The 23,504-nt window shown below is 45.6% G+C and overlaps 3 protein-coding genes across 3 annotated transcripts in view; 1 reads left to right on the forward strand and 2 right to left on the reverse strand.

Moving 5' to 3' along the window:
• Nucleotides 1–1,702, reverse strand: part of ube2o (ubiquitin-conjugating enzyme E2O) — a 36,278-nt gene extending 34,576 nt beyond the window's left edge. Inside the window, exon 1 of the mRNA XM_061062702.1 lies at nucleotides 1,206–1,702. Within this exon, the coding sequence (XP_060918685.1) occupies nucleotides 1,206–1,616 (411 nt within the window). The 5' untranslated portion in view covers nucleotides 1,617–1,702. The remainder of the gene's footprint in view (nucleotides 1–1,205) is intronic.
• A 2,652-nt stretch (nucleotides 1,703–4,354) lies between these two features.
• On the forward strand, nucleotides 4,355–6,138 carry aanat1 (arylalkylamine N-acetyltransferase 1). Its single transcript, XM_061062783.1, has 3 exons — nucleotides 4,355–4,598; nucleotides 5,219–5,373; nucleotides 5,800–6,138. Exons 1-3 carry the CDS (start codon nucleotides 4,451–4,453, stop codon nucleotides 6,103–6,105), a joined length of 609 nt encoding a protein of 202 aa, XP_060918766.1. The 5' UTR covers nucleotides 4,355–4,450; the 3' UTR covers nucleotides 6,106–6,138.
• A 3,950-nt stretch (nucleotides 6,139–10,088) lies between these two features.
• The window catches only part of LOC132993063 (inactive rhomboid protein 2-like), a 39,527-nt gene continuing 26,111 nt past the window's right edge, over nucleotides 10,089–23,504 (reverse strand). Inside the window, exons 12-19 of the mRNA XM_061062714.1 lie at nucleotides 23,415–23,504; nucleotides 23,254–23,339; nucleotides 23,102–23,165; nucleotides 22,890–22,984; nucleotides 22,254–22,329; nucleotides 21,939–22,039; nucleotides 20,432–20,585; nucleotides 10,089–12,676 (exon numbers count right to left, since the gene is read on the reverse strand). The exon at nucleotides 23,415–23,504 is cut by the window's right edge and continues 72 nt beyond it. Of these exons, the coding sequence (XP_060918697.1) occupies nucleotides 12,245–12,676; nucleotides 20,432–20,585; nucleotides 21,939–22,039; nucleotides 22,254–22,329; nucleotides 22,890–22,984; nucleotides 23,102–23,165; nucleotides 23,254–23,339; nucleotides 23,415–23,504 (1,098 nt within the window). The 3' untranslated portion in view covers nucleotides 10,089–12,244. The remainder of the gene's footprint in view (nucleotides 12,677–20,431; nucleotides 20,586–21,938; nucleotides 22,040–22,253; nucleotides 22,330–22,889; nucleotides 22,985–23,101; nucleotides 23,166–23,253; nucleotides 23,340–23,414) is intronic.

Raw genomic sequence — 23,504 nt, forward strand, 5'->3', positions numbered from 1 at the left:
ATGCTTTTGAAAAATGGAGAGAGGTTAGAACACAGAAAGGTTTACAGACCCATGCAGAGCTGGATAAACACTGAAGATCCCTAAGTGTCTTGGTCTTGTCTCAGTGCAATCTGGTCTCAGGAATGTCTTGGTCTCGACTTTGACACAAGTTGTGACGTAGAATAAAAATGTCACCAGTAAAAATGTAACGGCTTATCCTGATAAAACAGTTAATGGGGAAAAAACTTCTTCTGGCTAAACACTGAAGCTTCAGTGTCCACCACATGGTGACCTGCGTGAGCATGGACTCTAGAGAGGAGGGGGGGGGGGGAGACAGCTCTCTACAATGTTTAGAATTTAGACTGCAGTACCGATTTTAAACACTAGGGGTCAAAGTTACATACTGCTCCTTTAATGTTATTTTAACGCAGCATAAATGATATCGTCCTAGCTTGTATGTTGTTACCTTACAAACTGCGTCTGTGTGATATCTGGCCCATGTGGATTTAGCTCAGCACTAGCTCAAACATGTCGAGATGTGATTTTTGAGTGAAACAGTCCCAAACTTTAGATATTAAATGGATTAATCAGAATTTCTTCAGGAGTCAAGAAGATCAGAGAAGTCATTTAAAGGTTGCCTCTCTAATAAATCATGAGAGTTGATCCATAATGAACATGTTTTATTGATGTTTGGTCCCAGGCCAAGTCACACCCAGCTGAGGAAGAGCTGTGTGTGTGTGTGTGTGTGTGTGTGTGTGTGTGTGTGTGTATGTATGTGTGTGTGTGTGTGTGTGTGTGTGTGTGTGTGTGTGTGTCCTAGCAGGGACCTGCACCTGCATGAAGATATGTTTGTTTCGACCACCAGAGAGCTGCTCCCTGTCCTGTCAGTGTGTGTGTGTGTGTGTGTGTGTGTGTGTGTGTGTGTGTGTCTGATGTTTGAGAGGCTACATGGTGAAACATGTGTCAGAACATGTTGAGTGACATGAGGCTAAACCGCCAGTTAGCATGTGTGCCTGGATGCTAGCCAGTTAGCTAGCTAGGCTGTTCTAGGCAGATGGATTTAGATGGATCCGAGTGGGTTAGCAAGTCGTCTTATCTCGTCCACAAACACACAGCAGACAGTTAAAAACAAAGCAGTGTTCACGTCAGGCTGCGGGGGACAGCTAGGTGTCAGTGTGCACAACGATGGGTAACACTTTTCGACGTAACACCGGTGTGTGCGGTACCTTTGTCTCCCTGATGTCCTGCTTCCCTCCTTCGGGGTACCACTGGACGCGGACGAACCCCCTCCCAAGAGGCCGACTGGGGGTGTCCACAGCGCTCTCAGTGTCCGACCCACACTGGACTCGTCCTCCTCCTCCTCCTCCACCCCCTCCTCCACCTCCTCCTCCTCCTCTCCCTCCGCCATCGTCGAGGTCCGAGTCTGAGTTAAAATCCTCCTCGCCGTGGATCATGCGTACGAGGCCAAACCGGACTGAGCCGCGATACCGCCCGGAGACCAGGTCGTGGGAGAAGAGCAGCCGCTGTGAGCCGTCCTGCGTGGGAGACAGAGCCATAGAGGGAGGCTCCGAGCCCGGGCTGCCTGCCGGGGAGAGGCCCGGGGACGCTGCGGCCGCTGATGCTTCGGGCTCCGCCATCGCTGCTGTTGTCAGGGAGTGATGCTAGAGCGCGAGCGAGGATGACGATGGAGTGAAAAAACTGTAACCTGGAAGCAGCGAGGCGCACGTGTTTACGTCGCTACGTAGCGCAGTGATGGAACGTCATCACGCAGTACCCTCTCTCGCCACTGAGCGGCAGTGTGTTCACATTAATACTCACAGCAAAGTTAAAACACATTTTCTTGCTTTTCAGATGATAGATTTTATTTATTTAAATTATTTATACGGCTTATGACAATAAAAAACTTGGTGTGGAGCACAAACAGAGCACACAATAATATTTTATTTTTTGATTAGCACACATATAAGAATACATCAAAATAGGATTAACAAAAACATAAAAGGTGTGTCAGGAGAGGTCAAGAAGCCAACAGGCTTATACAAGGGACCTCACCTCAGTTGACAAATAAATCAACTAAACAAATCGAATTACACAATTTCAAAACAAAATTAAATATAAACACATATACAGTAACTTATACACGTATTCATACACACACACACACACTTAGACACATACATACAATAGAAAGACTGAGAATGTTAACCCTCTATCAGCTAAATGAAACAGGCATTGATCTATTAAAAATGGAGTGAAATGAGTGAGTTGATGGAAAAACAAGAAAAGAAAAAAAGAAAAGAAATATATTTTATATATGCAAAAGTTTGACCTCAGATTAAATGTGAAGACAGTTTCCTTTTAATGTAAATAACAAAATCATCTAACTTCCTAGGAGCTCCTGAGCGCTCTTGACTCGTTTATTCCTCTGGGTCTTTGGTGGGGACAGCCTGATGCTATGCTAAGAGCTACAACTAATAACATTTTTACATTTATTAAAATGAATAGAAATGCAGTTCAAGTTCAGGCCAAAGCATTCAACTAAAACAGCGTGCTGACATCAGCGTTTTCTCTAAGCCATTAAGGTGAAACTGGATAAAGGGAGCGGTGGTAGGAGCTATTTTCCTGGACTTATTTAAGGCCTTTGATATGGTCAACTATCAGATACAACTTGCTGAATTGTCGGATTACAAACTGTCCATAAGTACCCCGAACTGGATCCAATCATATTTATCCGGTCGCTTCCAGTGAGTGCGTATAAATAACTCTATCACCATCAAGAGCCTGCACCATGGGAGTACCGCAAGGTTCCATCCTTGGACCTTTGTTGTTCAGTTTATACATTAATGATCTCCCATCTGTGTGATGATGTGGAAATACAGATGGTTGTACACTCTGGTGTTGTAGTACTCGAAATCGGTCTTGAAGGTCTCGTCTTGGAATCAAAAGTATTTTTACTCGGTCTTGTCTCTGTCTCAGACTCCTGATTTCAAAACAGGACCCGTCAACGTCGCCACTGATCAGCTGTTTTTCCAGGTCATCACTGAGATTAGAAGGAAAACGCAGCTTTCTTAAAGAACAAATAACTTCAGCTCATTCATAATTAGATTTTTATCCCCTGGTTACCCCGGTTACGGCCGCAACCTTCCCGGTGTTACGGTCTAAGAGAGCGAGACGCCCCCTACACACAAGATGAGGAATTTTTTATTGATATTCATGGTGTTGGTCTTGTCTCGGTCTCGATCCCTAAATGTCTTGGTCTTGTCTCGGTCTTGGTGCACTCTGGTCTCGGGAATGTCTTGGTCTCGATTAGTGTGGTCTCGACTTCGACACTAGCCATGGGAAATGTTGTGAAACCAAAATGTAGCGGCTTATCCAGATAAAACAGCAAATGGGAAAAGCTTCAATTACATATTTTAATAGATTGTGTTTTGTAACCAAACGGAGCCGAACAAACATCTCATGAGTCCTCTTCTTAAAGGACATCGATGAAACCCCTCGATCGAGGAGTATTCATACCTCCTCTTATTAAAACGTTAAAGGTGGTGTACCAGGGGAAAGCTCATTGTAATTTAAGCTCAGTGTTTATCAGGGGGTGGAGATTATTTTCAGCCTTGTGACCAGCTCACCTGCTCATGGTGCCAGTGTGTGTGTGTTGATCAGATCACTCAGCTGCCTCCTGGATACCAAAAATAATGACACCTGACATTCAGGATTCTGCTGCTTCTGTCTCTGCTGTGACATCATCAGCTGTCCATAAATCAAAATAAAAAGACTGACTTGTTGAAATTCTTCACAAAGCTTATTTTAACTCCAAAGAGGTGACAAACACCTCCACACCCCCTAATCCTCTTTGCAGATCTGGAAAAAAACGCGTGGAAAGAGCGTGAACTCCACTTAAAGGGGCAATGGAAAAGTCTCGCTCAGAGAAATCACATGAAGAGTGGGTATGTCGAGTCCTTCAGATGGCCCACTTTAAGCAGCACGACGGAGAGAAGCCAATCAGAAACACAGCTTTAATAAACATGTTTTTTTAATGGTTTAACAATCAGGGCAGCTCCCACTGTTGCTGTGCGCACCGACATGATCCCCTCGTGAGTTACTTTACCGGAAGTCAACTCCATAAAAGAGTTTGGTGATGTTTTGGTGGGAAACGCCAACACATGATCTAAATCTAAATCTGCTGGTCTGACGGTGGCATGACGAGGATCACTCCCAACACCCCCCTGACCCCGGGTAAGTATGTTTATTGTTAAGATTACTCACGGGGGGGGGTTGGTCATCCAGCTCCCTTCAGGATTAGAACCAGCTTCCTACGCGCGCCGCCGAGGGTATAAATACTGAGCGCGAGCCACTCTCCGTTCAGTCTTCACGCGCAGTCCTGTTTACGCACGGATCCAGAAGAGGAGACAGCAGGAGACTGTTTTCATTTCACGCTTGACTTTTAAACACATTTGGGGGGAAAACTAGGATCATGTCGGTTGTGAGCGCAGTTCCGTTCATGAGGCCGATCCACATGCGCTCTCCGGTGTCGCAGGGCCGCAGACACACGCTGCCGGCCAGCGAGTTCCGCTCCCTGAGCCCGGAGGATGCCATCAGTGTGTTCGAGATAGAGAGAGAAGGTAAGACAAAACTCTCACTTTACCTGAACACATCACTCATTAGGACTGTCTCGGTAGCTTTGGTGTTTTTTGGCACTTTTACGCACAGAGGGACGTTTTGTTTATTTTTTTACCCCCCGGAGCAAGTCTCAGTGTTCATGCACTTCAACTTAAATCAAGTCACTCTGTAAGAAATCATGAGTACAGAACTCATACTCAGAAAATGGTGGGCTCTAATTTCTAAATATTGGCTACCTTGTGCATAGTTAGCCTACTTATGACGTCACGCCCACTGAAAAAAAAAAAAAGAATCATAGAATCTTTTTCCAAAAGCAAACAGGGAGTTCAGCTGCCTTCAACTTTCTTTACATCCCTGGTGATCCCGTTTGGTGATCCTCTTGAGTACACAAGGGGGCTTATGCCATCCAGACAAGGGCGTCATAGTGGGGCGGAGGGTGGGACTGATTGTCACTTCAGAGGAGGAAGGCGTCCTTGATTTTAAATGAAAAGACGAGGTTGTATCGTTGTAAAATGTTAGAGTTGATTGTTGTGGAGTGGCCGAATATGACCCAGAAACCCCCTGGTGACGCCCCTGCATCCGGGTATCATATTAACAGTGCTTCTCCTCCTCCTCCTCGCAGCCTTCATCTCAGTGTCCGGAGAGTGTCCTCTGCACCTGGACGAGGTGCGTCACTTCCTCAGCCTGTGTCCTGAGCTGTCTCTTGGCTGGTTCGAGGAGGGACGGCTGGTGGCGTTCATCATCGGCTCACTGTGGGACCAGGAGAGGCTTAACATGGTAAGGGGGGACACCTGGGCGCTGATTTACCTGACTGGACCGGCGGGATAAAAGCAAGACGAGGTTTAAAAACAGATTAACAGAGGAGAGTTTGGAGGATTTCACCTCAAATGTATGGCGCCTGTTCAGGGGGAGATTTTTCAAATTGTAGATTAAATTATTTATTCACACGTTGAGAATTCTCAATAAACCAAAGAAAATCATTTGGGAAAATCTAAGGCGATGCTACGGCTATCCTAACCCCTCCCTGGCGCCGCTCATGCCTCAGCTGCGGCAAAGCGGACTATAACCTCTGTACATGAGGCACGTGACATAACCACTAAGCTTTAGTAGCTCTGGAGAAACTGATTGTCACTTTAATATTTCTGATCGAACTTGTCATCGATAAATCCCTAACCTGTCCCCTCCCCCCTCTCTGTTCTCCAGGACGCCCTCACGCTCCACAAGCCCCACGGGACCACCGTCCACATCCACGTCCTGGCCGTCCACCGCACCTTCCGCCAGCAGGGCAAAGGCTCCATCCTCATGTGGCGTTACCTGCAGTACCTGCGCTGCCTGCCCTACATCCGCCGCGCCGTCCTCATGTGCGAGGACTTCCTGGTCCCCTTCTACCAGAAGTCCGGCTTCAAGGTGCAGGGCCGCAGCGCCATCGCGGTGGGGCCCCTCACCTTCATCGAGATGCTGTACCCGGTCAGGGGCCACGCATTCATGCGCAGAAACAGTGGGTGTTGAGAGGGGATTTATGTGGATCTTCCACCTGGCTGTCAGTCATGATGGGACCCCCCCCCCTCCCTCCCTGATGCGGGACGAGGGGGACGTCGGAGCACCTGTGTGTGAGGCGAGCGACCTGCGCGACTGCCAACAGACTTGTTCAGAACGCAGGTCTGACCGAGTCTGCAGAGCGCCCAAAACAAAGAGCTGCCGTCCAGCTGCAAACTACAGCTGTTTGGAAGGGTGGTCAGAAAACTACAAACATGGAGATCTAATCTGCTAGTCCGAGAAAAGCAGGAAATCATTAGAGCATTATCAATCACACTCTCTAGAATCAAACTGCCTTCTGTCTTTCTCTTGTTTAACCAATGGGACAGGACTTCTGGCTCTTTTATGAAGACAAAACTGACTCTTTATGGACAATAAAACCTGAATCTGTCATTTCTTAAAGGACACACATAATACAAAATCCTCTTCCCCATGTTCTTCTAACTCTAACATGTGTCTCTAGTCTGTCTACAAACCCCCCAATGATGAGAAAAGTCCATCCTCTGTGTCTTCTGCCTGCTCCACTTTTCAGAAAATGTGTGCTCAAACAGGCCGTTTGGAGATTTTCCCTTCATGACATCACAAAGGACAGTAGCCCCTCCCCCAGGTGGGTGACACTCCCACAGCTAGGTGTTTGTTCTGCCCTCTGAGTCTGCCTTCTCACCGTAAACAACAGGACATGGAGCGAGAAAGCACCGAGTACACCCAAACCCATCCAGAGAGGGGGCGTGGTCAGACACATGCTCATTTACATATTTAAAGGTGCAGACACAGAAACAGCCTGTTCTGAGCAGGGCTGAAATAGAGGGGTTTATAGACAGGATCAAATACAGGATCAGAGTGGATTTAAGGGAGCTCTAAGACTTATTTAAACTGGTTGAAGATGAGGAGAATATGTGACCTTTAATGCCGCCCCCCCTTGTTTAGATTTTTGTGTAAACGGTATGCGGCGGCATCAGATGACTCGTGTTTGTGTCCACACATTAACTGTCAGATCTGAGAGTCAGGAAACCTTGGAAGACTTGAACATATCATGAGAAGTAAAAAAAAATAAAAATAACAGGAGGAAAAGGAACAGTCCGTGTATTCATATGGAGCGTCTCTGGGACAGCGCGGGGAACATGTGATGTACGTTCAAGAGAGTATTTCATGTTCCCCTGCAGTAAGATCACAGACTCATACGTTGATGTATATTGAAGATAACGTGATGTCATGATGTCTCTTCTCCACTTCTGTCTTGTAGACATTCACCACCTCTGCCTCCCAAAGTCTTGAATCAAGACAAACTTTGTTCTTGTTGTTGATGTGTTTTGTTTTTTTTACAATGTTTTGCTCTTGAAATAAAAGTTTATTTTCTAGCATGTCTCCTGTTGGTTCTTATTTAATATGAGAAACTGAACAGCTGTGGAGGAAACAGCAGAAGCACTGAGTCAGCGTTTTATCACATCAGAGACTTAACACCAAGATGGTAAATGGACTACACCAACACATCGAGCTGCAACCTCGGGTCTTGAAATATGAAGCCAATGCCGAAGTGCAAAATCCTGCAGTTGGTCGAGTGTCCGCTTGAGGCTGGCTCCAGGAACACAGGAAGTCATTTCTCTTAACTATGAGTAAGCTCCTTTACCCGCTCTTTCGTAAAGCGTCTCGAGAGAACATCTGCTATGAATTGATTGATTGATGTTCAACAATGTCTGAACTTATCAAAATGATTTTGATTCTGAGATGAGACCTTCAAAAGTCTCGAGACCGACAACACTAAGACGCAGTGGCGATTCTAGAGTCTGTTGGGACCCTGGGCAAATATTAATTGGGGGCCCCTCAACTCGTGTTCATCACCATCATGTCTGACACTGTCCCGACGCTTCCTCTCCTTTTTTTTTCATTCCCAGGCGGATAACTCCTCTTCGTTTTCCTTTTTTTTTTTTCGTTTTTCACAGGCACTGCTGTGGTTTAAAGTTTGTCAGTCCTTGGGGGTTGCCTGCCTTTCCTGTTGACAAGCAGCACCTCTGCTAAGAAGTACATTCAGTAGTTTAATGTGAAACGACAATAAAGACTTTTATAAACATTCATGGGTCCAACATGACTTCAAACACACAATGAAACCTGATCTTTAGCAATAGAATGGATTTTATTTGCTTTAACAATCACATGTTCACAAACACAACAGAACCTGTACCATGAGCTCAAAGTGGTTTAAACGTTCCCTTGATGTTCCAATAAATTAAAGAAAAAAGGAAGTGAATCGTTTTGGTCCCCGTGCAAACACAGCAGCCATCGCTCAAACCGCTGCACAATGAAGACTGACGATGTGGTTTAAAACTCAAAGTCAAACACGATTAATATGTCTAAGAGCACCGTTTGGTAAAGATGGCTGCCACCCTTCAGAGGCGGGCTGTCGTGATGAGAGCAGAATATTTAAACTTTGGTTCGACTCGTGAAAATCAAACGACACCACGCCGAGTCCAAGGCACCAAATATTAAATGATTTCTTGTTTTAAAAAACAAAACTAGCAGACAAACTCCTGCTTACTGTACAAATATGTTGGCAATGATTAGTTACCCAAACGTATTTGCTAAATGAAGACAGTACTCTCTCTCTCTCTCGTGGCAGCTTGTGTTTAAAAATATGACCAAAGATCGGAAGTTTTTTCAAAGCTTTGGTACTTTTTCGTTTCCTATCGATCAATAAAATAAGAGACTGCATCGTTTTAAAACACGTGGTATTAAAAAGTAAAGTATGGAACATGTTGACGTCCGTACACTCGGTCCTCCTAACCGTGTGCAAACATGATCTTATACCTCGAAACAGAAGACCTTTAAAGGAAGAATGTGAGACTTTTTGATCCAGTAGATGTCGCCCTTGAGCACCAGCATGAAACCAAAACAAACTGCTGTTAGGCCACGCCTCCTCCATACTGAAGCCTCCGCTCTCCTCCAGAGACACACCTCCAACCCCTCTCCACTCGTGTAAAGGAGTCGAGCGAAATGACTCAGAGACACATTTACACAGGATAGACTTGATTTATGATTTATTTATGTGGAACATGTCGCACATTCTTCCTTTAATAACGAACCTCTGTGATTCTAAAACTGTTCGCCACATTTCAAAATAAAATCATTCTGCATGTTGTCAGAAAAACACCTGATGATCAGTGAGTCAGACAAACTCAAGTAATCTCATAACTCACTTAACTCCCATAATCCTTTGCACGGCTTGCATTAGTGGCTTTTCCTCACAGCTGGGGCTTCACACACACATGCCACAAAACAACAACAAACTAAACCCAAGGCCGAGCTGGGAACCTGCGAGGGAGCCGTTTCACTTTCAGGTGTTAGAAATATCACTTAACCTGATTTATAATTCTGTGTTGAATCATCGCCGTAGCACACGCTGCCTGACGTGCACCTCCTCAAAAATGTAACAAAACAACGCAGATCACAAGCCCTGTGATTGGTCTACACTGCACTGCCAACTAGTGTTTGTAGGGCAGAGTATTGCAGAGTGACACAGACACTCCAACGCACACAGTGTGTAGCGCTCACAACAACTCGTCTTCTTTCAATTGTTTTCAATGAGTAGAGAGCGTCTGTAGCAGCTGTCTGGACAAAAAGTGCAGCGCCCAGCGTCTTTCTTCAGAGCGCGCCGCCTTTTTTGTGCGGTCACCACGAGCGCTTCCAGTTGAAAATCTTTCAACTTTTCAGAAAGGTGCTGTCGACGTCACCGCCGCTCTTTTCCAAATGTTTGATATTCCCCGTAGTTTTGCCTCCAGCGGGAAATAAACGATCTCAAATATAAAACATGCAGTAAAAATTAAGGGAGCAGTGTCGATCATACAGCGGCCGTTGTTAACAAGCTGTTGTCATGGAGACAGGACGGACGTGCAGCGCTTCTTTTCCTCAAAGCACAAAACGCTTCATGCATGTGCTCCAGAGCGCTCAGCCTGCGCTATTCCCCCTAGTAAATTTTCCAGGAGACGTTTAGGGTGACCCGATGAGTCATCAGGAGTTATGAAGGAAGTGTCTCAAGGAGAGGTGAGGCCGCTGAGATCTTCCTTCTCTTTTCTGCTTTCTTCTTCGTTGATACTGTGAATACGATCGATCTCAAGTAGCAGTGATATAAAGTCCAAACATAATCATAATGGTGTTGGACTGGGGTCGAACGTCAGACTGTGAGGATCATGTGTGGACGAGCGATTCGGGCAGATTTCAGGAGCAGACTGAGTGATCGTGTGAGAGGAAACATGAGGCTGAGGTGAAACACAACGCTGCGTTCTGAGATTCTCTCGATGACAAAACAAAAAAAAAACCTAGAACTAAACTAACTTTGTTCAGACAAACAGCCGGTTTAGACACCGACTCCTTACATACATATCATTCCAGTGATTGTTGTTGTTTTTAGAGTTCATCGTCATCATGGTTTAGGCACAGCTGTGAGATCCTGCAAAGGTGAGACGTTCAAATCAGAGCTCAAACTGCTCACTGTATTCAGGTTCAGAGGTGGTGAAGATCAACATGTTTACAGAAGCAGCACCAGAGCGTTGCTTTGGTAACGTGTTCAGCAGTGAGTACAGCTGATCTTAAAACACTGTGATGTCATCAACACGAGGCATCTTCTGTTCAATGGCAAAGTCGGTTTAAGGCAACTGGCGGTGTGAGAAAGAAACGACGCCTCAGGTGACCACGAAGGGTTAAAATATCTCAGCTGCACAGTGGATCGTTTGAACCAGGGTGGTCACGATACCAGAAGTTTAAAATGGAATATCTACATGGATAACCTGTTTGAAATTCAGACAGTCAGAACATTTACATGCACGGTCAAGTCGAGGTAAAGATGAAGCTCGATGAGGTCATCTAATGAAGATTAAAGTATGTCCCACTCCGCTACAGTAGGTGGCGATACGCCTCCTTCCCGTCGACCAATAACGTCCAGACAAAAACTGACAAACAAGTTAGCAGGCGGCAGACTGTTTGTGTGACGCTGAAAACTTGTGTACTAAGTTGCACGACTCTCTCTCTCTCTCACTCGCCATGTTGAAACCTTCGTCTTATTTTCTTCTTCTCTTTCTTTTTACACATTTATTCTGCTCGACTTCTGGGTCAAAGTCTGGGGCAGCAGCTGTGGAGCGTGCTCAGAACGCTGCGGACAGTTTGGGCCCGATCTGAGGTGCACACACGTGAGAGTGAAACGACTCCCAAAACACTTTGTTCAGGTGTTTTAGTCCGACGTCAAGTTATGGACTTAGTATTATTTGAGTTACACGAACATGTTTGCATGTTTTTTAAAAGTCAAGTTGAAGTCGTGTAAACGTCCCGAGTATCCGTCATGTACCCCTAACGAGGTTTAGACCCATTTTAAAATCTAACATCTCAGCCTGAGGTGGACGCTCATTCTGCAGACTCTGTCCTCTGTCCATGTTTTTGGATTCTCTCGTCATGATGCTGCGTGCGGGACGTTTCAGTGCGTCAGGACATCGTGATATAAAGTACAAGGGGGACATAACTGTGTGTTTGCATCTTTATGAACGCTCAAAGGGACTCGTTAGTATTTACTGGCAGCAGATTTTGGTTTTAAGTTTTTTTTTGATTTCTTCAGATTGTACCGTTTGCAAACACGTGATATTGAAAAGTCTCAAAGTCTGGACCATGTTGACATCGTTAGCGTGAACACATTACATGATATTCCTCTCTGGTCTGAAGAAGTCGACATGCTGAGTGAATACAAAAGGGATTAAAAAACAGTTTGTAGTGTTGATGAGCCTCTTTGGCATCAGTCTCTCGTTTCATCTCACTTATTCCTCAATCGTATAGTCGGGGATTGTTCGGGTCCTCGGGTCCCGCCTTCCCGGCTCCTTTAGATCAACTTTTCATGACCTGTAGGAAGCGTCAGATCTCCTCTGTCTGTTTGTCATTTTCACTTCCTGAGTATCTGTCCTCTGATTCTGAGGCTAGCCTGTTAGCAAACGAACATGCTAGTTAGATCCAGACTGAGTCGAGTTTGAAGGACTGAGCCCGTCCCAGGCTGATCTGGTCCTGATAAGAAGATCTGAGACGTGGTTGCACGTTGGTGAAAGGCCACTTTGTTGACCGGGGAATCAGCTGACGTGGTCGTTTAGTGCACCACGGCGTTGATGTTGTGGTCGATGTCGTACTTCTCGCAGAAGTTGCTCGTGATGGGCAGGCAGGTGAGATGCTCCAGCCAGTGCCAGTTGATGGGATAGATATAAAACCACACGATGAGCGACGAGAACAGCCCCGTGTAGGCCAACATGGAGACGCCGATGAGGACGCGTTTGCGGTACTTGTCGAACGTGCCGAAGGTGACGTAGGGCAGGAAGGCGAAGGAGAGCAGCAGGCCGCTGAGGAAGCCGAAGATGTGGGCGATGTTGTCGATCCACGGCAGGAGGCCGCACGTGAAGAGGAAGAGGACGATGCCCAGCAGCTTGAGGAAGGCCTTCCAGGGCTTCTCCAAAATCTGCCAGCCTTGAAACAGCTCGACGAAGAGGCACGCCAGGAGGCCAAACTGAGACCCGGCCGGACCCACCTGGAGGGAGAGGACAGAATCAGACGGGTCAAATAATTCAATGTCAACACAACCAGGAAGTCCGAGTGGTTTCAGTCCTGACCAGAAGCTGAAGGACTCGTTATGAGCCCGTTTAGACGACTAAACTAAATATTTTGGCCCTCGATGCCGGACAAGTTTAGGTTTTGAACTTCCTAAGACTTGTGAAGTGCTGTATCTGGGAAATGTAACACAGGAAAATATACAAAGCAAAAAAACAGATACGTGGCTGGAATACTACTGGTGGCATCAAAGAAAGATATAACAAGAAAGTGGTGTAAGGAGGAAAATGGAGATAAAGTTGTATGCAGACTGAGTCAGGTTAAACAGGTATATCGACCGGAGCGATGTGTAACCACATCACACACGGGCATGTGGAGGTTAACCTGCAGGAAGGCGGTTTGAGTACTGCGTACATTAGCCTCACTCGGCAAACCATCAGAGTGTTTTCTAACCTTTAGACTTTTAGCTTGGTCTGAATTTAGTCACCTAAGAACATCGCAAGTAAACGACCACTACATGACTCACGTCTGAGCACTGAACTCATGCACGACGACGAGCATCCGCTCTGATGTGTACCGGACGTTAAGTTGCGTACATCCTGCTTTTCTGTGACGCAGAGCTTCAGAGCGCCCGTCATCCTGGTTCACAGCATCATTTATATCTGCTTCAAATGAAGGTCAAAGTTCTATTCCAGACGCAGAGTAAAACGACTTTTTAAAAATAAATCACACTGAATTTGATTTTCTTGACATGTCCCTACAATCGGATGTTTTTATACAGAACTATACGTTTCAATACATCACTTTATTCTCTCCTCGGGGGAAATGTGTGGTCACAGTAGAAACGTACAAACATGAGTAAACACAGAACACACGCCCTCTTTCAGACACTCCCCAAAGTGTTTCAACTAATCTCAGCCGTCATCACGTCTGTTCACTCATATCGAGTCTACGACGGTTTAATATTACTACCACCTGACCACCTCCTCCTCTTCCTCCCCTATCACCTCCTCCTCCTCCCTAACCCCTCCCCCTCCTCTTCCTCCCCTATCACCTCCTCCTCCTTCTTCTACTACTCTTCCCTTTACATCTCCTTCCCCCCTAACCCCTCCACCTCATCTTTCCTAACACCTCCTGCTGCTCTTCATCCTCCTCCTCCTCCTCCTCCTCCTCCTCCTCCAGCTTAAAGTCTACTGTGCATCAGATTCAGTTCAGAGTCAACACATTATATTTTAAAGGGTTTACTCCTCTTTCCTCGCTCGCTGCCAGGCGTCTTGTTGCACCGGGCTGTCATTGTTAAATTGACCACAGATGCTGTAGATGGTGAGCTGCCAGCGTGGCGTCGTTACACCACAGAGAAACAAAGTGACACCGTGGCCTACATGTTACGGGCTGACAGCAGGCGTCATTAAGCAGTGAGAAGAACACAACAGGATCTAAGTGGACTAAAGGTTTGGTCACTTTGAGTTCACATCAGAGGATCCTGCAGAGTTCTGTTGACAGTCAGTGGGTCAAATTACTAAAAGTAAGACTGTTTGAATCAGTGCGACCGTCAACGCATCGTTTATTACAGCTGTTGACTCTGATATACCTGTCATTACCGTGACAGCGTTTAAGGTAATAATTATTTAAAGTCAGTAGGAATGTTCATGCAGCTTGTAAACACAACATTCAGACTGGCCCCCCCCCTCCTCCTGGGCTCGGAAGCCCCGCCCCCTGCAGGATGTAGTGTGTACGCTTACTGCTTGTACCTACACTGCAAGCTAACACACGCTAGCACAAGCTAAGCGCCGGTGTTTGTCACCTTCCTGTCCAACAGGAAGTAGACCAACTACACGTCCACGGGTAAAACACAACACAAGGTTCACCCTCGTTTCAGAACGAGCTTTATCCACTTGGTGTTTCTCCTCACTCTCATTATATTTTCTCTTCTTTGCCGATAAATCCACCTCTGCAATATTCACCAGTTTGAATCTCGTCCAATCACTGAACTGTATCCACTCCTAAACTGTGCTGTCATTGGCTGGAGGAAACACACCAGCTCCGCCCAGAAACGTCCTGAGTCAACCAGAACAAAGCAGAACAGTAAAATCGAGTCAGAGGACAGAGTCTCTGCAGACAGAAGGCCCCGTCTCCACCGGGCAGAAACGCGCTGCACGTCCGTCCTGTCTCCATGACAACAGTCTGTTCTGCATGTTTTTTATTTTAGATCGTTTATTTCCCGATCAGACACATTTGGAAAAGAGCGTCGGTGACCTCGACAGGCTCTTTCTGAAAAGTTGAAAGATTTCAAACTTGAATGCTCGGAGCGGCCGCACAAAAAAGGCGGAAACACTCCAAAAAAAAGATGCTGTGCTTTTTCTCACCGGGTGGCCGCCTGCTGCTGCTGCAAACGCTCCTTACTCAGCGCTCAGAAAAAAAAACATTAGTTGGTCACGGGGCTTTAGTGATGATTGAGCAACTTTTGTATTCGTCTGTATTCTGTTTTTCTAAGAATAAGCGACTCTATCTTTAAACTGAATATAATAGTAATAGTAATAATAATAGTTCTGAATATAAAGCTGATGCGTCTTTCATTTTTCACACGCCGTTCCGTACAGAAACTCCAATACGAGCGCCGGGTCGGGCAGCAGAGGTCAGCAGATTAGAGTGACGTCTGCTCTGAGTTTGGAGGCTTGGCCCGGTCAGGGGCAGATGGCTAATCTGTGAAAACATTAAAGTGTCACAACAGACGAGGAGCATGGCATGGCTCTCCACCCACACGCTCCAGACATGCAGGCTGACACGTTCCTGACACGCCGCCTGGTCACTACCCCGATGGCTTTCACAGTTTTTTGAGACAAAGAAGGAATCAGAGTGCAATTTCAAAGAAACTCAGTTAAAGTTTAAACTCTCTGGAGCTTCTATGGAACATGTAGAGAACAGATAGATATTGTTTTGTGGTTTTTAAGACGATCAGATTTCTGCCTTCATGTCTGAACATTAATCTTTATTTACAGATTCATTCAAATGAACCTCCATGACTCCGTACACAGCGGTCTGGATTACAGCATGTGAAGGGTCGTTGTTTCTGTTTGAGTAGGGCGCGACTGATATGGAACTTTTGGGGCCGATACCTAAACAGATATTAAGGATACCGATATATATCGGCCGATATCTTTCTTAGATGCGTCTTAGATCTGTATAGACAGATTTAGATATACACACATTTATGACGTTGATCCCTCAGTTATCAAAGACTTGTGGAAAAGATTTATAACGAAGACAAGATGGTCGCTCAGCTGGAAAGTAACTGAGCCCGTACATGAATCACCGCTCGACACTCACTGCTGGTGACAGAGAACTGCAAGTGTAACACAATGATACTCAAATTAAATGCTGTTTAACTGGAGAATAAATCGAGTGATATCGGCGCTCATGTGCCATAAAATTAGCCGATACTGATAGTCACTTGATATGCTGATATCGGCCGGCTGATAAATCGGTCGCGCTCTTGCTTGTTGTTTGCTTGTAGTCCGAGTTGTGTTGATAAATCACTGTAGGTGTCAGCAGCCTTTGCCATGTGCAGGAGAAACAGTCTACACCAATGAACTACCAGCTCCCATCTGCGTTATCTTAACGATGATTTACTGATCTCTAGAAACAGATATCTGTATAAATGTGTGGCTAACAATCCATTAGAGATCAAACATTTTAACTTGAGCGTAAAATCTGCTTGAACCTGTGAAGCAAATGCCAACCAGCCTTTAGATTCTTCCTGCAGGACTAACCTAGCGGTCCTCAGGGGGGCGGGGACCCTAAACTCTCACCTCTTCAACATCGCCTACGACCACTAAAACTCTGTCGTCCTCCTCCTCCTCCTCCTCTTAGACTCTTTCTTCCTTGTTTTCTTTGTTAAGCGTCTTTAAGTATTCAAAAAAGCAAAAACATGGCAGTGACAGAACGCTGAGCACACGGATCCTCAAAGTTAACAAAGCAACTCAGGAGGATTTCAGGAGCAGGCTGAAATGTGTGGAAACAGCCAGAGACTGACTTGACTTTTTATGAACTTGTACAGAATGTTATTAAAACTTTTTAATCGTATTTAAACTGATTTTTTTAATCCTGAAATCGTCTACATGCGGCTCGTTCCAGTCATAGCTGTTGTTTGAGTCATGAACGGCCTCGAAGCTGCAGGGTCTCCTTAACTCCCCAGTTTAAGGATTATCCACTTAAAGCACCTCCTTAAGTGGCTTGACCGCCGTGTGTGGTGCCTCGCATGTGCTCCCTCTGGTTATTCCGGGTGTGTGAAAAAAAAACCTGTGAGCCGCTCAGTGCCAAGGTGAACGGCATGGTGCGTCATCCCGAGAGCCACCTCATGTCACACCGGGAGTCTGAGTGTCCCACCACTACAAAGACCAGGAACTATAAATGTAACGTGTTGTGTCATTTGTTAAAGAAGTGAGGAAATCTCTCCTGCCTCCATGAATCACTGTGTGTTCATAAACGTGTGCAGACCAGGCGAGCCGAGTCTTTGCAACAATTCTCTTTGTTTATAAGAAAATTAAAAAGTAATCTCTTTGACACAGCAGTGGCCTTTGTCAAGCCGCACAATGGCATTAGGCTAATCTCCTGAAGGGGAAAGTGTGCTACAGAGACACGCTGACAACAACAGACGGGCCTGGAAAAAGTAGGTAATCCACACAGTGTTATTTTCACACACAACATGTTGTCCTGTGCTGCAATTGTTACACCGTGAATTAGAAGATTACTACCCCAAAAAGACGGACACTGGTTTTAAAGTCCACTTTGACGTTCTCATAAACTCACAAAAAGAAGGCAGGACATTTGTCCCCGTTTGACATATTAGATAATTTCTGCTCAAAGCTTTTTAACAAGCAACAATGGACCTCAGCTAAAATAGCGCTCAGCTGCAGTTGACTCAGCAGCGACTCAGACACACACTTTTTAATCTTGTGGACCGATTGGCTGGATTTAGCTTTCCGTTAGCACATCCGCCAGGAAGCCTCCGAGTGGATTAGTTATGGTGACGACGTCCAGAATTAAACATACGATGCAGGTGTGTAGGTCTGCAGAGATCACTGTCATACATTTACTCTACCGAGGAAGACTATCTCACTCTCACTGTCGAGCCTGTTTACTAAGTTCCTCTTACTGAAGTCATCTTTTCGAGGCAGTTCAAGGTGAAAACTCTACGCCTCTGTAACATCTCTCCTCGGTGTGATGGTGGCACCAAGTTGTCCCACTGCGGTGTCTGGTAGTGATGAAGGTGTTTTCAGGGTGAGATGGGATCACCGTGCAACACTGAAGCTGGCCGGGTGGAGCAGCGCTGTGTGTGTCTGTGTGTGTGTGTCTGTGTGTGTGTGTGTGTGTGTATATGTGTGTGTGTGTATGTGTGTGTGTCTGTGTGTGTGTGTGTGTGTATGTGTGTGTGTCTGTGTGTGTGTGTGTGTATGTGTGTGTGTGTGTGTGTGTGTGTGTGTGTGTGTGTGTGTATGTGTGTGTGTGTATGTGTGTGTGTGTGTGTGTGTGTGTGTGTGTGTGTGTGTGTGTCTGTGTGTCTGTGTGTGTGTGTGTGTGTGTGTGTGTGTGTGTGTGTATGTGTGTGTGTCTGTGTGTGTGTATGTGTGTGTGTGTATGTGTGTGTGTGTGTGTGTGTGTGTGTGTGTGTGTGTGTGTGTGTGTGTCTGTGTGTCTGTGTGTGTGTGTGTGTGTGTGTGTGTGTGTGTATGTGTGTGTGTCTGTGTGTGTGTGTGTATGTGTGTGTGTGTATGTGTGTGTGTGTGTGTGTGTGTGTGTGTGTCTGTGTGTGTGTGTGTGTGTGTGTGTGTGTGTGTATGTGTGTGTGTCTGTGTGTGTGTATGTGTGTGTGTGTATGTGTGTGTGTGTGTGTGTCTGTGTGTGTGTGTGTGTGTCTGTGTGTGTGTGTGTGTGTATGTGTGTGTGTCTGTGTGTCTGTGTGTGTGTGTGTGTGTGTGTCTGTGTGTGTGTGTGTGTGTGTGTGTGTGTGTGTGTATGTGTGTGTGTCTGTGTGTGTGTGTGTGTGTCTGTGTGTGTGTGTGTGTGGAGTTCCTGCTGCTGCCACTCGTTAGTGTTGTAGCACTCGAAATCGGTCTTTGGATCAGAAGTACGTCGCCTGACCCGTATTTTACTATGTTGCTAACGGCATGCTAACGGTCGTGTAAGAAGGCAGTATATATACAGTATATGTGTTTTGCGCTGGCAGCGGTCATTTTTCTTTGCAAACCAACACGCTTCAGTGTTTTCAGCGTTCACTTTCCAGCACAAAAAAGCCCTCTGTGTTAGCTGTCATTTGACGCTGCGCTCACGGCTGGGGATAGTTGAACTATTGGGACACGGCCCCGCTCGTCAGTGTCCCTTCTCCCTCACTGACCAATCAGAATTCACGGCGATGGTGGAGGACAAACTCATCTGATTTGTCTTTTCAGGGGTTTAATATTTGATCTCAAACTGCTGCTAACACAAAACACAAGAGCTTTACATTGTTTATGTTTTCTTTAGATTTATGCAAATAATGATCACACAGACCGCCTCAACATGGACTCTGACAGTCATAACTGAGGGACGCCAAAGTGCCAAAGTTTAGTCACCTAGCAACAGAAAGTGCTGGTGTGCGTTGAGGTCGTTGGCACTGCCAGTTCATGAAACCCTGAACTACATGTTCTGTAACTGAAGCTCAGTTTGTCCCTGAGGTGTTTCCTGTTGCCTCTCTGGAGCGCTCAGTCACGTCTGCACTCTTTAATCCCCATTGTGAGAAACACCCTCCCTTAAGTCCGACACAGATAAGCTGAGGTAAGCCACCGAGTGGGAAAAACAGCAAAACAATCTGAAATCACAGCGGAGGTGTGGTAATTGTTTGCGTGCTTTACTGTTGCATCGATGTGTTTAAATAAATCAAACTGCTTGACGAGGAGCGGACACAGATATCTCTGTCTTACATTTGAGGCCACATCTCATCACTGTTTTAAAACCGTTAACTCCTCAGACAGACGGGCGCAGAGACCTGACACGTGAGTGTTTGAGTGATTTTGCATGAATGTGTTGGCGTGTGCGATTAATCAGCCTTCTTTGAAAGATAAGTTTTCCCCTCCCCTTCTACTTCCTCCAGGTCCTTATCAGGTGTGAGCACCGGGACGCCACAGCACAATCACATGCTCTGTGTGCCGATTACATTCAACGATATTTTATAAAACTAAAAAATGACTGTCTGAGTGTTTATGTTTAATTTTATACAAGCTGTGCTGGAGAAAGTTTACTGTTGGACCTTAAAACTCTTCCTATAGGATCATATGGCTTTGTGTATGAGTAGGTGCGAACATTTACTTTAATCAAAGTAACATTTTTATTATTGAACGTTTTTTATGTCTTTATTTCTTTAAGGTTCTTTGGGGGGCTTTTTGCTGTTATTTGATTGGACGGCTAAAGAGAGACAGGAAGTGTTTGGAATAAGAGAGAGAGAGAAACCGCATAATGCATCCATTAATCATCTATACCGCTTTTTCCCGTTCAGGGTCGCTGGGAATGGAGTCCGATCTCAGCTGTCATTGGGTGAGAGGCGGGGTTACACCTTGAACTGTTCAGCAGCCAATCACAGGGCTGACATATAGAGACAAAGAACCAGCCACACTCACATTCACACCTACAGACAATTTAGAGTCTCCAGTTAACCTAACGAGCATGTCTTTGGACTGTGGGAGGAACGTGAAGCACTCACCTCAGCTCTGTAGGGCAGGAAGAGGGCGGAGGCCAGGTTTCCTGTGATGCCACTGAGGACATAAATGATGGAGATGCGGACCCAACCGGCCAGCTTCTCCAGGTCTCTCAGTATGGTCATCTGGAACACCACGGACACCACGCAGTGCAGCAGCCTGCGGACACATAAAACCACAGTTACTTTGACCAGCTGTCCCAGATAAAGTCTGAGGGCACACACACACACACACATTCTGTCGACTGATTAGACTCACCATGGGGGGAAACTGGATTTTAAATAGCCGACAGATCACCACTAACAATGCCTGTCTTGTCTTGTCAATTTTTATTTTTTAGGATCTAATGTTAAAGAGGTAAAAAAAAGGTCGTTGAGGAACATCCTCATTTTTTTAATTAGCAAAATGAAGCGTGACACAAACACACATCTGAGATTTAAAAACCAGCTGGTGTTGTAGTCAAAGCATTATGTCAAACGTGCATTTTTTCCATCAGGCTCCCCTGGTCTGTTTGTGAGCTTTAAAGTAGACCTGAGGGATTTTCCATGTGCCTTGTATTAGCGCTGAGTATTTGGTGCTCATGCGAGCGTGAAAAGCTCACGAGTGTCAAGTCTTAAGAAACGTTTTCTTTTCGGTTTGAATCCTGAAGGATGCTGACATAATGAAACCACAACATTCAGAGCTGATGGAAACGGCTCACTGACTCGCTGTAATAGGCTTAACACCGTCACAGCACATTAAACAGTTAGAGTTACTTTGGTTAGGTTACATGTACTGCAGACCTGAACGGCTGACTCAGCTAAAACCAGCTGGTATGTGATGTCATAACTGTGATGTAATGCGACAAGAAACTAAAATAAACACAATTAAAGGAGCAATCTGCACTAAGTGAGCTTACTATATGATCAGACATTAAGGAAACATGCTATGTTGAAGTGCTGGCTTCTCTGACAACAATGCAGCAGCCAGTATGTCCTCCTTCTAACTTTAGATTCTGATCCTGAATGCTCTGGATTTGTTTGGACCAGAGAAGGTAGGCGGTTTTAAGGCGACCCCAGATATAAGAGCAGTTATCAGGTCAACAGGTGTTGCAGCGATGGAAGCGGGCAAGAGAAGTGGTTCAGATAGAAGTGATTGTACCCGACCTAAAAAGCCTCTGCATGTTTCTAATAAGCTCCACGAGCAGAAACGTGCTCAAACTAGGATCAATATTGGAGATGCTTTTGAAAAATGGAGAGAGGTTAGAACACAGAAAGGTTTACAGACCCATGCAGAGCTGGATAAACACTGAAGCTACAGAGTCCACCACATGGTGACCTGTGTGAGCATCGTCTCTAGAGAGGAGGGGGGGGGGGGGGGGGGAGACAGCTCTCTACAATGTTTAGAATCTGGACTGCATTACCCATTTTAACCACTAGGTGCCAGAGTTACATACTGCTCCTTTAAATTATTAAAGAGTTTGAAATAAAGTTTTTGTTTCAGGATGTCTGTGAGAGTTTTTGTTCTTCTTACCCAGCATGGAGGAAGAGAGAGAGCCACAGTCGGTAGAACTGATCAGGCACATCGGGGTTGAGGAAGGGGAGTAAGCCGCACACATCGTCCAGACAGTGAACCTGCGTCAGAGCAGTGCATTTGTTCAGATATATATAAACACACAGACACAGACATGCACACACACACACACACACACACACACACACACACACACACACACACACACACACACACACACACACACACACACACACACACACACACACACACACACACACACACTCACACACACTTAGCACAGGCACACACACTTAGCACAGGCACACACACTACCTGTGAGCAGAGTGTGGCGTCCTCGTGGAAGTAACCATGCATGAAAGAGCAATACTCTCTGGTGGTGATCTCACATCTACAGGAAGAACAAGCACAATGCATTTCAGATTCTCTCAATGTGAATGATGAGCGGTGAAATGGTAGGTAAGTCGAGCATGATTGATCATTTTGAACGCACACTTTATATCTCTCCCACGCTGTATTTAGTTCTTTATGTTTATATTTAAAAAGCGGAGGACTGCAAAAGAGACTTAATCATTTTTCTGTGACAATGCTCTGTTATATTGTTGCTGTCCAAAGTCTAAAATAAAGAATAAATAAAAAATAAATAAGAAATGTGGTCGTTTGCGTTCACACATGCAGCTCAGCCTGAAAGCTGCAGGAACTTTCCAGGAATGTCATTGGCACGTGTATTAAAGCTGCTTACTCAGACTTTCTGCTGCTCTTTTAAACCTGCTTTACAAACGTTTGTATGCTGCTATCCGTTTAACATGCTCCTCAGAAATGTGCAATATTCTCACTCCAGATTTAAAACACATGTTTATATTTATTGTAGATATTATTTTTTTGCCAATAAAGCCTCAGTGAATCCTTAAAGAAACAGAACAGGAAGTGAATCAGCTGGTTGGGTCTCACCTGCCCTTGGTTCCGATGCAGCACGGCCGGCCCTTGATGTTGCAGTCCATGTGTCTGTATCCCGTGTGGTTCCACTTCTTAGGAAGCGTGCAAACCTGAGGAGGGACGAGCAGTCAGCCGTCACACAAACAAACAAAGACATGGTGTTATCTTTGAACTTCCTGTGGTTTACAATCTGACAGCTAAACTGTTTAAATGTCAGTACCACTCACCGGCCACTGGGTGATGTCATCGGGCCACGTGTGAATCTTTGTAGAGGCGGGCTCCTCACACACTCTGCTCGTCAAGGAGGAGAAGATTTAAAGAGTTTAATCAAAATCACAAGAAAAGTTTTTGATGTTATTTTGAGGAAATTAATTCTCACCTGGGATCCTGGTGACACACAGAACCAGACGACCTGAGGATGTCAGTGTCCTCATCGCTCCATTTGATGAAGGTGGCCAGAGTCTCCTGCACATTAAACGGGTTCAGTGATAAATAGTTCAGTTTGTTTCAGGTAGAGTAAGACTGTGCAGGGTCTCTTACCGAGCAGTCGGAGCTGTGGGTCTGCACGCAGCCTGAGTTATCGTTCTGGACGCAGCAGCCCGACTCTCTCTCCAGGTTTTTGGCCCTCTG

The sequence above is a fragment of the Labrus mixtus genome, chromosome 2, assembly GCF_963584025.1.
Source record: "Labrus mixtus chromosome 2, fLabMix1.1, whole genome shotgun sequence".
NCBI lineage: Eukaryota > Metazoa > Chordata > Actinopteri > Labriformes > Labridae > Labrus > Labrus mixtus.